A 17,905-nucleotide genomic window follows, 5' to 3' on the forward strand; every position below is an offset into this window, starting at 1 on the left:
GCTGTTCCATGCTGCTTTGGAGGAAGGTCTGTGGAGAGGGGCACACTGTCCCTGTGAAGCAGGGAGAGCACTGGTGGTTCTGTCCTTGTCCCTTCTCTCACCAAAGAACTGAGGGCTGGAGTGTGTCTGAAGGTCAATGAAGCTGGTGAAGGGTCAAGAGAACAGGTCTGGTGAGGAGCAGCAGAGGGAACTGGAGGTGTGCAGTGTGGAGAAGAGGAGGCTAAGGGGAGGAACAATCTCTTCCCCAAAATGGTTTGTCAAGGCCAGTCCCACGCTGCTCAGGAGCTGTGGTGGAGTCCCCATCCCATGGAGGGGTTTCACAGCTGTGGAGATGTGGTGCTGAGGGCCATGGTTTAGTGGTGGCCTGGCAGTGCTGGGTTAACTGTTGGTCTGGATAATCTTACAGATCTACAGCCAAAACAATTCCACCATTCTAATCCTTGTTCCCTCTCTTTCCCTGTCCCTCCCAGCAGCGAGAAGGAGCAGTAAGTATCTCACTTGGTTTGGTTTTTTTGCCTGCTGCTATCTTGAGAGAACCTTGCTCTGCATGCAAGAAAAAAAAAAAAGTTATTAATTTGAGGGAGCATTGCACAGGGTTTTAATGAATTTAAGGTTGAAGGCTGTTTGAGTCTGCTCAGCCTTGGAGAGAGGGAAACAACCCAGGAAAGGTCTTTAGACGTTGTGGTGTCACCATGTTAGAGCTGCCTGATGGCCAGGCTGTGCAAAAGGATCTTTGGAACTGATGTCAGGAGAGGAAAAACTCCTGTGTTTGGTGAAATGTTCACCAAAAATGTTCATTCCTGTGGTCACCACCATGGTCCCGTGCCTTGCTGGCAAGGCTGGTGTGACATGGCAGAGAGCAGGTGCAAAATGGACCATGTCCTTTGATGGTTAATGTGGAATTAATCAGAATATGCTTGAAAATAGGAGTTTTCCCTACATGAAACAAATGTTTCCATATGAAACCTCCCAAAAATGGAAATAAGAGTTCAGGGAGGAGGCTGTTTGCAGGCATCCTGCTAGAGGAGAGCTTGGAAGATCTCTTTTCCCAAGGAACAAGTGATAGGATGAGAGAAAATGATCTCAGGTTGCACTGGGGGAGGTTTATGTTGGGCATGAGGAAAAATTTCTTCCCCAAAAGGGTTGTCAAGGCTTGACCAAGGCTGCCCAGGGCAGTGGTGAAGTCCTCATCTCTGGAGGGGTTTCAACTGCTTCTCTGGAGGGGTTTCAAAGCTGTGGCAATGTGGTGCTGAGGGCCATGGTTTAGTGGTGACCTGGCAGTGCTGGGTTAAGGGTTGGTCTCAACGATCCTAAAGGTCTCTTCCAACCCAAAGCATCCTATGGGAGATGTTGTGTTCCTTCTTCCTGAGCTGGGGAATCAGTACTTGGTTAGTGCCCACACGCACAGGCGTGGTGGCACAGCCATGCACAGGGGCATGCACACGTGTGATCTGTGGGTGAAGCCTTGGTCCCCCTCTGCCCACAGGGTCCCAGGTGGCTGGGCAGCACGGGGTGGCCAGCCTGACCGTCAGCGGAAGGGTGAGGAGCTGACAGATGAAGAGAAGGAGATCATCAACAGAGTCATCGCCCGTGCCGAGAAGATGGAGGAGATGGAGCAGGAGCGCATCGGGTAAGGTGCTGCTCGTGGTGCTGCTGGTGGCATCAGCACCACCACGCTGGTGGGACCGGAGGGAGCTGGAGTCTGGCTGGTGCCTGTGGCTGGATAGTGCTCGGTTGGCTGCGTTCCTGGCCAGCAGCTACTGCACTGCAGTGTTTCTCCTGAAAGGAGCCTGCGGGGGATCTTCTTCAGCTGCGGTTGGTCCTTGGCCAGGAGGAACCTGTGAGCAGGGAGTGCTGCTGCTCGGTGTGCTGCTGCCACTTGGTTTGTTGCTGTGTTCTGGATTGAGGTTTCAGAGCCTCATCAGTTTTGGGGTTTGTTTTGTTGGTCCAGAAGGGGTCATTAATAACATCTCGTTGCGTGGCGTGAAGCTGCTTGCCCAGTCCTGAGCCCGAGCACCTGTGAGCGTGGGCAAAGCCAAGGTTCATTGAAAGGTGCTTTCATTTGGGAGCAGAGGTGGATCCACCATCCCCTCCAGCCATGTGGTTAATCCCTCCTGCCACCCAGAAATCAGCTGCCTGGGAGGCTGAATACATCTGAGTGATGCTCAGCCACAAGCTGAGACCACCTGCTCCTGAGTGGGCTGTAGGTGCTGGTTCTGCCCCAGCCACATTTGTGGGGGGTACCCATGATCACTGGTGAGTGCTGGGGCATCCCTAGTGCTGATGTATCTGGCATGGAGCAGAGGCTGAGAAGCGCCCATGTTTGCTTTTCTCAGGGCAGACCTCCTGGCTCTCTACATCTCCCTGTGAAAGGAGGCTGGAGCCAGGTGGGGATTGGTCAGTTCTCCCAAGGAACAAGCAGTAGGACGAGAGGAAATAGCATCAAGGGAGGTTTAGGTTGGACACAAGGAACAATTTCTTCCCCAAAACAGTTGTCAAGGCCTGTCCCAGGCTGTCCAGGACAGTGGTGGAGTCCCCATCCCTAGAGGGGTTTCAGAGCTGTGTAGGTGTGGTGCTGAGGGCCATGCTTTAGTGGTGACCTGGCAGTGCTGGGTTAAGGGTTGGGCTTGATCTTGGAGTTCTTTACAACCAAAGTAATTCCATGATTCTCCTCCATCTCCACCCTCCCTGGTCAACAGTGCCTGGCAAAATATCGCTGAGACTTGGCTGTGGCCTTGATCTGCTGGGGATGGTTTTCCAGAGGGAATCTCCCTAATCCCATTTGTCAGCCCTCATGCCTTTCTCAGTACAGCAGAGTGTTTGCTTCTTGCTGAGCTTAAGCATCCACTGCTTTTTAAATTTTGATTTGATTTCCCTTGCAGGGAAAATACTCAGGTCCAGGCAGGACTCTGCTCTCTATTGCCTGGAGAACCTCCAAGCCCTTCTTGTGGCTTGGGGACAGCTTTGCCTCGAGCCTTTAATCCATCACCCCAGCTGCTTCATGAGCCTTAAATATTGAGGGTGTGCTTGTGGTGCAGGCATGGGAAGCTCCAGCTGCAGCAGAGAGTCTTAGGGACTTCCCATCAGACAGTCACAGAATCATTTAGGTTGGAAAAGACCTCTAAGATCATCGACTCCAACTGTTAACCTATGACCACTATGGCCATTAAACCATGTCCTGAAGTGCTACGTCCCCATGCTTCCTGGGATGGTGACTCCCCATTTATAGCCTAGTAAGAATTCCTTTCAAATGTGCTGCTCTTTGGATTACACTTAAATTTGGGCTTGGCAGCGTTGGGTCAAGAGTTGGACTTTGTGGTTGTGGGGGTTGGTCTCTTTTCCCTAGTATCAGGTGACAGAAATGGCCTGAAATTGTGCCAGGGGAGGGTTAGTTTGCAAGAGTGGTCAGGGATTGGAACAGGCTGCCCTGGGAGGTGGTGGAGTCACCATCCCTGGAGGTGTTCAAAATGTGTGGCCATGGCACTTTGGGACATGGTTTAATGGCCACGGTGGTGTTGGGTTGGTGACTGGACTCTGTGATCTTAGAGGGCTTTTACCAACCCAAACGGTCCTATGACCTTAAAGGTCTTTTCCAACCAATTGTATGATTCTAAATCAACTTTAACAGTGGGGAGAGATATTTTTTTTGTCGTGCTGGCTGCATTCCTGCAGCTGTTTGCAGCCCTGCAAAAACCTCTCCCTCTTTGCTTTGTTAGCTGAGCTGGAGGAGCTTTTCTCCTCCTCATTCATGAAAAGAAAAGCCGGGTGGAGGACTCAGAGCTTGTCCTCAGAGGAGAGCAGGGAGAAGCTGGGATGTGCAGCGGCAGCTGATTTGCCTCCTGTGTGTAGGAGTAGCAGGAGCTTTGCCAGCTCCTTTGTGTTCGTTGGCCTGCACAAGAGGAGCTGTAGGAAGTGTAGATATGGAGACGTGGGACAGAGTCCGGCCGGCAGCATCGCCTGGCCCCCGGCCACTCACACCTTGTCTGGGAGAGCTCCTTGTATGCAACATGATGCACCATCAGAGTGGTGAGACCCTGGGATGGGTTGTCCAGGGAGGTGGTTGAGGCCCCATCCCTGGAGGTGTTTAAGGCCAGGCTGGATGAGGCTCTGGCCAGCCTGATGTAGTGTGAGGTGTTCCTGCCCACGGCAGAGGGGTTGGAACTGGCTGATCCTTGAGGTCCCTTCCAACCCTGACTGATTCTATGATTCTATAATCCAGGCTGGCCCCTGGCAGGGATGGCAGCAGTTGTGACTGTGTCCTTCCGTTGGACAGACTGCTCTAGGGAGGTGCTCCTGGATTTCTCCCAGTTTCTGGGATTTTCTGCTCCTGTAAAGGAGGAGAGGAAAAAAAAAAAAAAAAGGAAGATCCATTAAAAGAAAAAAAAAAAAAAGGAAGATCTGTTAAAAACCAGATTTGGGTTAATATGGTGAACAGTTTGGATCAATGGATGCACCTTCCAAAGGGAGAGCATGTGGGAAATACTTGGAATTGTCCTCATAAGTGGGTATTTGAGAGGGTGCTTTTGAGCTTTATTTCAGCAATCATGAGGTCTCCAGCTGGGTGCTGGCTGCAGATGAACCTCCTCAGGCCATGAAGTCCTGCCTGATTTAGAGCCATTCATTGCTTCCATCTCGTGTCCCGTCTCCTGCACCCACCATCCATCACCTCCATCTCATGTCTCCTTTTCTCTACCCACCACTCATCACCTCCATCTCATGTCCCCTCTCTTGTTCCCACTGTTCATCACCTTCTATCACCTTGTGTCCTCTCTCCTGTACCCACTGTCCATTGCCTTTTTCTTGTGTGCCCTCTCCTCTACCCACCACCCATCTCCTCCATCTCATGTCCCCTCTCCTCTACCCACCACCCATCTCCTCCATCTCATGTCCCCTCTCCTCTACCCACCATCACACCAGCCCTGTACCTCAGCCAGCTGGAGTGAGGTGGCTACAAATTGATGCTGCTTGTTGAGAAGATGTTTGTGGAATCGGACTTGGTGTCAAACCCAGCTCAGATGAATCTAGCAGAGGAGTATTTTTAGCACTGGGGGTGGATGGAGGCCTGCAGGAGGTGTGATCTGGATGCTGATGAGGCTGCAGGACAGGGATGCTTTGGTGTGTGAGGTGGATTTTTTTTTTTTTTGGCTGAGTGGTTGTCTTATGGCACAGAGAAGGATAATAGGAGCTGAAATCATCTGAAAGAGCAATAGAGCAAGAGTGCATCAGGTGTGAGTTGGAGAAGGACTTTACAACTGCCCGGGACTGGGAGACTCCATAGCCCAGAGAGATTGTGGAGCCTCCTTCTCTGGAGGCTTTTGAGACCTGTCTGAGTGCATTCCTGTGTGACCTGTAGCCAGGAGGGGTTTGGTCTCTTCTCCCAGGCAACCAGCACCAGAACAAGAGGACACAGTCTCAAGCTGCACCAGGGGAGGTTTAGGCTGGAGGTGAGGAGAAAGTTCTTCACAGAGAGAGTGGTTGGCCATTGGAATGGGGTGCCCAGGGAGGTGGTAGAGTCACCATCCCTGGAGGTGTTCAAGAGGGGATTGGATGTGGCACTTGGTGCCATGGCTTAGATAGTCATGAGGTTTAGGGTGACAGGTTGGACTCGATGATCCTTGAGGTCTCTTCCAACCTTCTTGATTCTATTCTATTCTATTCTATTCTATTCTATTCTATTCTATTCTATTCTATTCTATTCTATTCTATTCTATTCTATTCTATTCTATTCTATTCTATTCTATTCTATTCTATTCTATTCTATTCTATTCTATTCTATTCTATTCTATTCTATTCTATTCTATTCTATTCTATTCTATTCTATTCTATCTTGCTTTAGCAAGGGGCTTGGACTCGATCTCCAGAGGTCCCTTCCATCCACCACCAGTCTGTGATTCTATGATAATCCTTTGGGACCATTTAGAGGTGCAGGAGCTGAGAGCTGATAGGAATAGGGATTGGAGGGCAGAGCAGACCTGTGGCAGGGATGAATCTGGATGTGTTCTCATCCCTTCTCCTTCCTTGCTTGGCCTGGGCTCATAGTTGGCAGGTCTTCATGGCAGCTCTGTGCTCCGTGAGGAGCCTGTTCCGTGCAGGAGCATCTGAAAGCACTAATTGGCTCCATTATGCACCTCTAATTAGTTGTCATCAATAACCCACCAAGCCTGCTCTGCTGCCTAATGAGGTCCATCATGCTCTTGGCATCAAAGAAAATATTTAAGCTACCCAAAGTTTCTGGAGAGCACCTTGTGGCATGGAGCTTGTTCTCCTGGGGGGAAGATATGACCCATCTGTGACTCCTGAATCCAGCCATGCCCCTGCCTGGGTGCAGCTATGCCCTTCCCCCTGGTCTCCCCTCAAAAATGTGATGGTTAGACTGTCTGTCCATGGGTCAGAGCCTCTCACCTTTCCTCCCAGAGGACCATCTATGGAGCCTTTTAATTTGGCTGCTTATTGCTGGGCTGCCACGTGTGTGATGCTGGAGCAGATGGCTGAGGTCATGGGGGATTAAGTCATTAACCTCGGTGGCCAGCAGCAGGGATGCTCACTGGGGAGCACAGGCTCCTATTTTCTTCCTCATGTTCAGACAACACACAAATAAAAATAGGGGCTGGGAGGGGCAGAGTGGTGGCTGGAGGCAGATGGAAACGTCTCCTGAGGTGCCAGCTTCTAGACAAGCTGAGCTTCATTCGTAGCCTGAAGACTGCTCATGTGCTGCTTGGGTTTTGGTGGGGCTCAGGGGAAAACAAAACCACAGAAAAACCTCCCCTCTTGTTTCTGAGACTGGGATGAGCCTGCAAAATACCAACCCTTCTGTAGGATGTCATGGGAGGCATCACCTGGCGTGGTGCACATCACAGGAGGCATCACCTGGCGTGGTGCACGTCACAGTTAGTGATGCACCAACATGAAATGGGACACTTGGAAATGGCTGAGTGCCCCCTGGGCTCCTCGGGCATCTTCTCTCCATAGTGAGGGCTCACAGTGGAGGGTGAGCTTTGCAAGTTGGGCAATAAAAACTCAGAAGATGCTTTACTTTTAGTTACTTGTGTGCTTGTAAGGGGGAAAAAATAATTGCTTATAATTTTTCATCCTGATTTTAATTATGTTTTCTTTAATCTGCAGCTTGGCTTCTTTCCTTGCCTCTTTCATACCATTAAAATTAGCCTTAATTTAATATTCAGCCCTTTAAGGCACATGATTTCCCCATGGAGGCAAGTCAGTGCTTAATTCTGGAGGCACTTTGTTGACCTCCTTTGTGTCTTACTTGCATTTCTTTTTGCCACCTAAGTGGTGGCTAAAGTTCATCCTCACTGGAAAAAATTCTTAACTATGAGGGTGGTGGAACAGTGGAGCACGTTGCCCACGGAGGTAGTGGACACCCCACCCCTGGAGACATTCAAGGTCAGGTTTGATGAGCTCTGAGCAACCTGCTGTGGTTGCAGATGTCCCTGCTAACTGCAAGGAGCTTGGACTAGATGGCTTTGAAAGGTCCCTTCCAACCCAATGCATTCTATGATTCCCACATGGGGCTGAGGAGGATTCAGATCAAGACGCCCCAGAGCAGACCCTTCCTTGCAGGCCAGGTCCTTCTCCTGTCCCCATGCAGCAGTTCACTGTTTGCTGCATTAAATGTCCTCCCCAGCCTGATTCCAAACCCATTAGGCAGGTCTTTAGCCCCTTCACTTCTCCAGAGTGCCAATGAATGTCTAAACACAACCAACTCTTGTGTGCCTGCCCCACTGTCAGCTCTTGTTTCCAGAGATCATCACCCCTATGCCAGTGGCTTTCTGTCCTTCTCTGAATTGCTCTGGTCCTAAAGGAAGACCAAATGCTGATGCTGTAGCACTACTCTCCTGTGTAGGATTCAGCCCAGCTTCAGATGGTCCCTCAGCTTTTGCTGTGTCCCAGTGGGACCTTTGACTGCCTGAGATCCTGAGAGATGTTTGCAGGTCTTCTTGGGAATGCACACCCTTCCCCTGCCTGTGCTGGGCCTCTTGGGTGTGAGCAATGAAGGTCATCAACCAGCCCTCACTGCTTTTCTCTTCCAAACCATATCTGTGGGGTCAGGCAGGTAGTAGATGTGTCCAGGCTGGGTCAATGGGCTGAGGACAATGGGCTGAGGTTCAACAAAGCCAACTGCCTGGGTCCTGCACTTGGGTCACAACTCCATGAATGTCCCAGGACTGGTGCAGAGTAGCTGGAAACTGCCCAGTGGAGAAGGGTCTGGGAGGGCTGGTTGACAATGGCTGAAGACAAGCTATCAGTGTGCTCAGGTGGCCAAGAACACCTCCAGCATCCTGGCTTGGATAAGCAATAGTGTGGCCAGCAGGACCAGGGCAGTGATTGTCCCACTGTACTCGGCACTGGTGAGGACACTCCTCAAATCCTGGGTTCAGTTTTGGTCCCCTCATTCCAAGAAGGACATTAAGGTGCTGGAGAGCATTCCAGAGAAGATCAATGAAGCTGGTGAAGGGTCTGGACAACACGTTTGGGTGAGCAGCAGTTGAGGGAACTGGGGTTGTTCAGCCTGGAGAAAAGGGGGCTCAGGGCAGACCTTTTGGCTCTCTACAACTCCCTGAAGCCAGGGAGTTGGAGACAGGTGGGGGTTGGTCTCTTCTCCCAAGGAACAAGTGAGAGGGCAAGAAGAAATGGCCTCATGTGGCCCGAGGGGAAGTGTAGATTGGACATGAGAAACAATTTCTTCCCCAAAAGTGTTGTCAAGACCTGTCCCAGGCTGCCCAGGGCAGTGGTGGAGTCCCCATCCCTAGAGAAGGATGTCAAAGCTGTGCAGATGTGGTGCTGAGGACTATGGTCTAGTGGTGACCTGGCAGTGCTGGGTTAACTGTTGGCCTTGATGATTTAGAACATCTTTTCCAACCAAAAATTATTCTATGGCTCTGTGTTTTCAGGGGGCTGTTTTTCCTGCTGGTATCTCAGGTGCAAGTGAAGCATTTTGATACCTGGCTCTTCTCTCCTGCTCCCACCAGTCATTAATAAATACTTCTTTGGTAGATGATGGATTCTCTCCATCTCCACAGGGCTGGCTCTGGGATCAAGGACTCTCTGGGTGCAGCCAGCTCCCTGCTACCACTGCCAATTACTCCTCTCTTGGGTTTTTTTCCCCCTATTTGAACAATTTGAAGCACATTTCCTGCTCTTTGAAGCTCACCTCAGAGAGGCCAGAGGGATGGACACTTTGAAGTGAGCGTAATGGTGAGGAAGATGTTGCTGCAGTCCTAGAGATGTGTGAGGGAGAGTGGTGACCTGGATGGGGATTTTATGTGCCCTCAAAAAAAAAGAAATATAACTGAGACTGAGGGGAGAGGGAGGGGAAAAGCTTTTTAGGAAGGCAGAAAGCTCCCTCCTGGAAAGGAGAAGAACATCTCACCTGGTCTAGTAAAAGGTGTCCCTGCCCATGGCAATGGGGTTGGAACTGGATGGTCTTTAAAGCTGCCTTCCAACCCAGCCCATTCTATGATCTCTTCAGGGAGAACAGCTTTTTTTTTTGTTTTGGGGGAGGGTTTGGGGGCTTTTTTCTCCCAGTTATTACCTTAATCAGGAGCTGTCCCAGTGCAATACCCTCTCCCCCAGCTCCTCTCCTCTTTTTGCCAGGTTCACCCCAGGACTTTACATTTTAATTTTTAATTTTTAATTTTTTTTTTTTTTAAAACCAGTCCTTTCATTGCAGCATTTGGATTGAGCAAGGGGAAAAAAAAAAAAAAAGGCCAATTTCTGCATCTTGAATGGTTGGGTTTAATTAGGCAAATGTGCTTCTTTTGATACTGGTGCCACAGGTGCATGTACTGGCTGCTGAAGCTCTTCCACCAGTTCAAAACAACCTCTTAAGGAGCTGCTTCTGGTAAATGAGAGACTGGGAGAGATTTTTCTTTATTTTTTTCTCTTTTTTTGTGGCTAAATAATGAATCTCTTGAAATGCAAAAAGCTTTTTTTCTTTCCCTCCCCTCACCCCCCCTGTCTTCTTCTCTCTTTGATTGTGCCATTTGTTCTAGTTTCTATAATAAGTTTGTTTGGGCTTGCAGATTTCCAACTGGAAGCTGCTTCTCTTGGAGCAAAGCTCTGGAAGCACAGTGGGAGGGGAAGCTGTAGAGGAGGATGGGTTTGTACATGCCCTTCACTGCTAGGAAAAGAAAGATTTTACCCCCCTCCAAAATGTTCTGAGGTGGGAGCAATGTGCTGGGATGTTGGTGGTTATTTGCTGTTGGGGGCTCTTCACGTAGACCTTGCATTGCATGTGGTGGGATGTGGGCTGGGAACAACCATGGTGTGACTCATATCATTTAAATAAGAAATGGTGGAGGAACAGCCAGTTTCCAGGTTCAGTTGGAATGCTGCTGGTTGCTGGCAGTTAGGGGATGATGCAGATCTCTTGAGATCCTTGGGATCTCTGTGTTTGCAACAGGGTATGTTGGCCATGGAGCTCGGGAAGGGACCAAGGGTGTGTGGTGGATCTAGCAGCTCTAGGAAGACATCACCTCTGGGTCGTCTGCAAAGCCAAAAGCAGATGCTGAAGAGCAGGGATGGACAGCCACTTTCCTTGGGAATAACACTGGAGCAGGGAGTTAGGCTACCAGAGCAAAGTGGCAAGGCACTAAAGCAGCTCACTGAGCTCTGAGGATGTTGTTTTTCAACAGAGGGCTGAGAAGCAGAATTGCTCTACTTAGAGAGGTCACTGCTGAAACTTCAGGTGGTGAAGACCCAAGGAACTTGTGAGCACAGCCAGCTGCTGTCTGGGGACACTGCAGCTGTGAACATGGTGGTTTCCAGCACTCAGGTAGATGTGAACATAGTGCTTGGTCAAGAAGGCCAATGGTCTCCTAGAGTGTTTTAAGAAGAGTGGGGTGAGCAGGACAAGGGAGGTTTTCCTCCACCTCTACTCTGCCCTAGTGAGGACACATCCAGAGGACTGGGCCCAGGTCTGGGTTCTCTAGTTCATGAGAGACAGGGAACTACTGGAGAGAGTCCAGTCAAGGCTACAAAGATGCTGAAGGGCCTCAAGCATCTCTGTGAGGAGGAAAGGCTGAGAGACCTGAGGCTGATTAGCCTGGAGAAGAGCAGGAGGGGATCTGCTCAATGCTCAGCAAGAGCTAAAGGACCTGTGGGGGGCAAGAGGCTGGGGCCAGACTCCTGTCAGTGGTGCCCAGGGACAGTACAAGGGGCAGCAGGCACAAACTGGAACCCAGGAAGTTCCATCTGAACAGGAGGAGAAATATCTTTGGTGTGAGAGTGCTGGAGCCCTGGAGTAGGCTGCCCAGAGAGGTTGTGGAGTCTCCTTCTTTGCAGAGCTTCCAAACCCACCTGGGCATTGAACAGTCTGCAGGTTCAATAACCATCTGAAAGCATCTGCCCATCAGAAGCCCTGAGCATTCTCAAGCCTGGGGAGGTCAGCCCCTGTGTGTGGAGCAGTGGGAAATTCACCAGTGGGTTTTAGCAAGGCTGACATCTTCCACCTAAAGGTGGTGTGGCAATTCTGTGGCTTTGGTCGGATCCTGTGTGCTGAGTCACGGAGCTGCATCTCCACACTGGACTTGACTCATGAAGTGGTTTGAGATGTTCCCTTTAACTGCAGCAGCTTTGCAGTGGGGGCATCCTATGACCTGTAGTCAGCTGTGTGCTCCACAGTGCTTCCTTCTTCCTCTTGTGCTGCTATTCCTTGATCAAAAGCCCATGCGCAGCAATGGAGTTGTGTTTCCACGTGTGGTCCACACCATGCTGGCCATCCTGGAGACCAACCACAGAAGGAGGCACCCTATGGAGAGGAGAGCTCCTAGAGCTGCTTAGCCAGCAGGTGGAGGGAGGTGATTCTCCCCCTCTACTCCACTCTGGTGAGACCCCAGCTGGAGTACTGCATCCAGTTCTGGAGTCCCGTTACAACAAGGATCTGGATGTGCCGGAACATGTCCAGACAAGGGCCACAGGGATGATCAGAGGGCTGGAGCTGCTCTCCTATGAGGACAGATGGAAGAAGTTAGGGCTGTTCAGGCTGGAGAAGAGAAGGCTCTGAGGAGACCTTATGGTGACCTTCCAATATTGAAAGGGGGCCTTCAAGAAAGCTGGGGAGGGACTTTTTAGGATGTCAGGTTGTGATAGGACTAGGGGGAATGGAGCAAAACTAGAAGTGGATAGATTCAGATTGGATGTTAGGAAGAAGTTCTTCCCCGTGAGGGTGGTGAGACACTGGCACAGGTTGCCCAGGGAGGTGGTGGAAGCCTCATCCCTGGAGGTTTTTGCATCCAGGCTGGACGTGGCTGTGAGCAACCTGATGTAGTGTGAGGTGTCCCTGCTCATGGCAGGGAGGTTGGAACTGGCTGAGCCTTGAGGTCCCTTCCAAGCCTAACAATTCTACGATTCTATGATTTGTTTCTGAGTGATTCAGAGGTGCTGGCAGCCCAGCCACCATGGATCTGAAGCTGCAATCAGCCAGGTGGGAAAATGTCTTTTAAAGGTCAGGTGCTTTTCCTGACCTGCCCTGTAGCAGCTCTGTCAGATTTGGGGCAGGCTGTCCTGGGGGCTGCTGTTCTCCCTGGTGGGCTTGGGTCTCCTCCTCCTCTTCCTCCTCCTCTTCGTTCCTTCTCCTTCCTCGCTGAATGGCATAAATAATGCATCATTTTTCCCTTCTAGAGCTATTTTTAGGGGCAGGATTCTGGGTTATGGGAGTGTACAGCTCTCCAGCAGCTCTCTCCTGCCTTTGCTCTGTGAACTGCTGCTGCCAGCGCTGATTTATCTTCTAGAAGTTGCTTAACTGGGATTTTTTTTCCCCCTCTTCGTCTTCTTTTTGAAGTAAACAGATGTGTTTTATAGCCTGTTCTCCAGCAGGCCTTTAGCATCTCACAGGGCTGAAAATTTTCATAAAGTAAATGACATGCAGTATCATTAGTTCATGGGATCATAGCATTGCTTTGGTTGGAGAAGAACTCTCAGATCTTCAAGTCTAACAGTCATCCTAACACCACCATGGCCATTAAACCATGTCCCAAAGTGCCATGTCTATATCTTTCTAACACCCCCTGGGATGGTGACTTCACCACCTCCCTGGGCAGCCTGCTCCAATGCCTGACCACTCTTGCAGCAAAGAAATTTTTCCTAACCTGCCCTGGCACAATTTCAGGCCATTTCCTCTCATTCTGTCACCTGATACCAGGGAGAAGAGACCAATCCCTATGATCATCAAGTCCAACCATCAACCTACCTCCACCACAGCCATTAAACCATGTCACGAAGTGCCATGCCTGCATGTTTCTTGAGCACCTCCATGGAATCCTCACCAGAGGATCCTTCCATCATCTCCTCTTGCAGCTCTTCCATGGTCACTGGGACTAAGGGAAAAAAAGGGCTTTTTTTTGGGTGGGGGAAGCTGCTTCACTGATGCCAAACCTCATTGTGCTGACTTGGATGGGGTTTATGTATGTGTATGTGGGAGCTGGGGATGGGATCTGCTCTCTGACACCATTACAGACAGTGTGATCTAGAGCTGTAGGGGAATAGAACACTCCAACATGTCCCCTAGGATGAGTCTTGTCCTCTGGGATGTGGCTTGCTGGAAACTGCACCAGGAAAAGGAGCTGCTGGAGCAAAGGCAGCATCTGTCCCTTGGGAGCAGGACCTTTATGTCCTGCCCATGCAGTGCCTGTCCTGACTGTGCCTGTCCCCTTCCTGCAGGCGACTGATGACCCGGCTGGAGGACATGCGCCGGAGCGTGCTGGGGGATGGGGTGAACCGCTGCATCCTCTGCGGGGAGCAGCTGGGCCCACGGGGCTCTGCCTGTGTTGTCTGTGAGGACTGCAAGAAGGTGAGACAGCTCCCTGTGCCCTGCCCCCACACAGCCCACCCCGGATGGTGAAACGGGCACCTTGGCCTTTCAGCGCGTGTTTGATTGCCCAGCATCCCTCTGCAGGTGGCACAAGGGCACAGCGTGGGCAGCAGGGGGAGGGAGGGGATTCTGCCCCTCTGCTCCATTCTGCTGAGACCCCACCTGCAGTGCTGGGGGCAGCTCTGGAGCCCTCAGCATAGCAGAGACATGGACCTGTTGGAGTGGGGACAGAGGAGGTCACAGCAATGATAGGAGGGCTGGAAGCCCTCTGCTGTGAGGCCAGGCTGAGAGAGCTGGGGTTGTTCAGCCTGGAGAAGAGAAGGCTCCAGGGAGACCTTCTGGTGGCCTTTCAGTGCTTAAAGAGGCTGAGCAGAAAGCTGGGGACAGACTTTTGAGCAGGGCCTGTCCTGTTTGGATGGGATAAGGGGTGATGGTTTGAAACTAAAAGAGGGAGATTCAGACTGGAGAGAAGGAAGAAATGTTTGACACTGAGGGTAGTGAGAGCCTGGCCCAGGTTGCCCAGGCAGGTGATAGATGCCCCATGCCTGGAACCATCCCAGGTTGTTTAGAGTTCTGAGCAACCTGCTCTCTAGTTGCAGATGTCCCTGCAGGGGGCTGGACCAGATGAGTCCCTTCCCACCCAAACCAGTCTGATTCTATGCTCACTGACGTTATTGTTAGGAGACCTCTCATTAACCATCTCTCATCAGCCAACTCTCATTAACCTCACACTCCCAAGGGGTGATGCTGGTGCTGTGAGACTTTTTTTGGTGGCCGTCGTGTCCCCACCTGGTGCTTTGCTTTCTCTTGCAGAATGTCTGCACCAAGTGTGGGGTGCAGACCACCAACAACCGGCCCCACACTATCTGGCTCTGCAAGATCTGCAGTGAGCAGCGAGAGGTGAGTGTGGCATCCTCCCCTGCCCTGGGGGTTCCTCATGCTGGAGTGAGGACACATCCCTACCCTTGGTTTCACCTTGGTCTGTTCCCACCTCAGACCTCTGAGATGGGGTGAGCTCCAGACTGGTGAATGCTCTCATGGAGCGTTAAGTCTTGGCCAGCAAGTTTGGCTCTTGTAGGATGAGCTCCATTTTCCAGGTAAAATGGAATCGAAGAGACTTTTGGGGCCAAAGATGGGCTCCCTGACACCTACAGAGTCCAAAAGCTGAAGAGTTAATTAATTAACAGGACAGATGAGAGGTAATGGGCACAAAATTGACCATGGGTTTCATCTAAACATGAGGAGGAACTTTTGTATGTTGAGGATGCTGGAGCATTGGAATAGGCTGCCCTGAGGAATGGTGGACTTTCTGTCTTGGGAGAGATTCCAAACCTACCTGGATGCTGTCCTGTGCAACCTGCTGTGGGTGCCCCTGCTTTAGCAGGTGGGTTGGACTGGATGATCTCCAGAGGTCCCTTCCAGCCTCCATGACTCTGGGATTCTGTGATTGTGGGACAGAGTGGGTGCAGTCCTCAGTATTGCTTGCTAGAGAAGGACCCTGATGATGCAGGAGGGGTTGGAGGCTGTCAGGTCTGTACCCAGCATCCCCCCAACTCATGGCTATCACCCTTCTACCTGCACCCCCAGGTGTGGAAGCGCTCTGGTGCCTGGTTCTTCAAGGGTTTGCCCAAGCAGATGCTGCCCCAGCCGATGCCTGTCAGCAAGAACAAGGGACCCCAAGCCCCGAGTGAGCCCAGCCCAGCAGAGCCACCAGCCCAGGACCAAAAACTCCCCTCCCGTGCACCCGCCCGAGGTAGGTGACAGCAGGGGCTGGGCCCCTCCCTCACTGCAAGGGATGGGGGGGTCCCATCAGCAAGGTGTTGGGTCTTCTCCCCATCATTTGCAAGGGTGTACCCTAGTAAAGAGCATCCAGAGCAGTCATGTACCTGCTGCCTGGTTTCTAAAGGGTCCAGTTCTGGACTCCCCAGTTAAAGAGAGACAGGGAGATACTGGAAAGAGTCCAGTAGAGGCTATTGAAGATGCTGGGAGGACTGAATCATTTCTCTGTGAGGAGGAAACGCTGAGAGACTTGAGGCTGTTGAGCCTGGAGAAGAGCAGCCCCAGAGGGGATCTGATCAAAGCTCAGCAAGAGCTAAAGGAGCTGTGGGGGCAAGAGGCTGGGGCCAGACTCCTGTCAGTGGTGCTCAGTGATGGGACAAGGGGCAATGGGCACAAAGTGGAACCCAGGAGGCTCCATCTGAACAGGAGGAGAAACATCTTTGGTGAGCGTGCTGGAGCCCTGCAGCAGGCTGCCCAGAAAGGTTGTGGAGTCTCCTTCTCTGGAGAGCTTCCAAACCCACCTGGCTACTGTGATCCTGGGCAAGCTGCTGTGGGTGCCCCTGCTTGAGCAGGGAGGGTTGGATTGGGTGATCTGCAGAGGTCCCTTCCAACCCCACCATGCTGGGATTCTGGGATTCTGTAAAAGAGTGGCAGCACATCCCAGACTGGTGCTGGTGGGGTGGGTGAGCTGCAGCTTTACCACTTCTCGCTCTGTTTGTGCCCCCCAAGGCCAGGCAGACCCCAGGCCCCCAGCCGAGCAGGACTCTGATGGTAAGCACTGACCCTCACACCTCGCTCAGCCCCCTCTCTCCTTCCCTCTTTTCCCCTCTGTGTTTTCCTGGGAGGTGACAGAGGCAGGACCTCTCCTGGCTGCTGCCACCCCCTCTGCGGGGACCAGAGTTATTCTGGGGCTTCCCCACCCACGGCTGACGCCTGGGCTGGTGTGAAGACGCTGAGTGGAGCTGCCTCTGGGGGCGTTTGGTTTCCCACTGTTGATTGGCAGCTGTTTTTCTGGATATTTAATGGAAATCCCTAGAAAAACTCCTGGGAACGCTTTTAGAAGGCTTGTGGGGGCAGAGGGAGCTTGTGCATGTCTGCAAGGGGTGGAGCAGCTGATGTTCTGCCCTCTGACCTGGTCATGTTCCTCACATCAAAGCTTTGCTCTGTGCATGGTCACCAGAGCAAAGGGAGGATGTTGTGGTCGTTTTGATGGTTATACCTGGTTCCTTCCAGCACTTGCAGCCCCCCTCCTAGGCTTACTGCAGGGGGGTTGGACAAGATGAACTTTGAGGGTCTCTTCCAGCCTGATGCATTCTATGATTCTATGTCTTTAATGATGCTGGTGGATGGGGTTGCACTGAGGGACAGCAATCGGTGCCCCCTTCTCCCAGGGTCAAAGTCATGTTCCTCACCAGGGGTCACCAATTTCTGTCCTTATAGAATCATTTTGATTGTTAAAAAAACCCCAACTCTTAAAGATCATTGAATCCAACCATCAACTATATCCCACGCTGCTCTGGACCCACGTCTTCAGGACCTACATTTCCTAGCTGCTGCTGGCACCAACATAATCCAGGGTTGGGGCTTCTGCTGCTCCTGGATGAGTTGTGCTGCTGGGCATTAATTTTTAATTAATCCCCATTTTTCCAGTTCAGCATCACAGCACCAAGGTGATAAGGTTACCTGAGCCATCTTGGTGATGATCAGCCTGCGAGCAGTCCAGTGACTGCAAACCCTCCTCTCCCTCTGCCCTTCTTCAGCTGTATGGAGGAGGCAATGAGGGGCTGAGGACACCATCCCTTGGAGTGGTCCTCTTCATCCCATCCTTCCTTTAGCTCAGGATCTGTTCTGGTGGCCATAACCTGGTTGGCAGACGGTTGTAGGTGCTAAGGGGATGCTAAGGGCTGTCTCCTGGGGCTGTGTTGTGTTCCCCAATTGCAGCTGCCTGGGGCTTTGCCCTGTGTTGGGCAAGCTTGTAGGTAGGGCTGTGTGCAGGCAGCATCTCAGTGAGCAGGGTGGGTGGCACAGCCTTGTACCTTCTCCACACTACAGCACCACTCACCATGGGGATGCATCCTTGTAACAGTGTGAGAGCTGAAATCCCCCTCCCACACTGACAATAGCCAGGCTAGCTCAGCCTGGAAGCAAATGCAAGCTGTATTTACAAGCAAAACTACAAGCAATGACGAAATGCAATGAATATGTACAAAGAGACACTATTCACAACATTTACAAATATGTATAATCAACAGAAAAACACAACCAAGCTCCCTTTGCTTCCCCCTCCCCTCGAGGGGC

At 51.5% G+C, this 17,905-nt stretch overlaps 1 protein-coding gene across 1 annotated transcript in view; it reads left to right on the forward strand.

Annotated features, from left to right (window-relative positions):
* The window catches only part of RPH3A (rabphilin 3A), a 30,227-nt gene that overhangs the window by 352 nt on the left and 11,970 nt on the right, over positions 1–17,905 (forward strand). Inside the window, exons 2-7 of the mRNA XM_054392679.1 lie at positions 471–485; positions 1,487–1,630; positions 13,678–13,807; positions 14,642–14,728; positions 15,416–15,581; positions 16,337–16,378. Of these exons, the coding sequence (XP_054248654.1) occupies positions 471–485; positions 1,487–1,630; positions 13,678–13,807; positions 14,642–14,728; positions 15,416–15,581; positions 16,337–16,378 (584 nt within the window). The remainder of the gene's footprint in view (positions 1–470; positions 486–1,486; positions 1,631–13,677; positions 13,808–14,641; positions 14,729–15,415; positions 15,582–16,336; positions 16,379–17,905) is intronic.

Source organism: Indicator indicator, chromosome 26 (genome assembly GCF_027791375.1).
Source record: "Indicator indicator isolate 239-I01 chromosome 26, UM_Iind_1.1, whole genome shotgun sequence".
NCBI lineage: Eukaryota > Metazoa > Chordata > Aves > Piciformes > Indicatoridae > Indicator > Indicator indicator.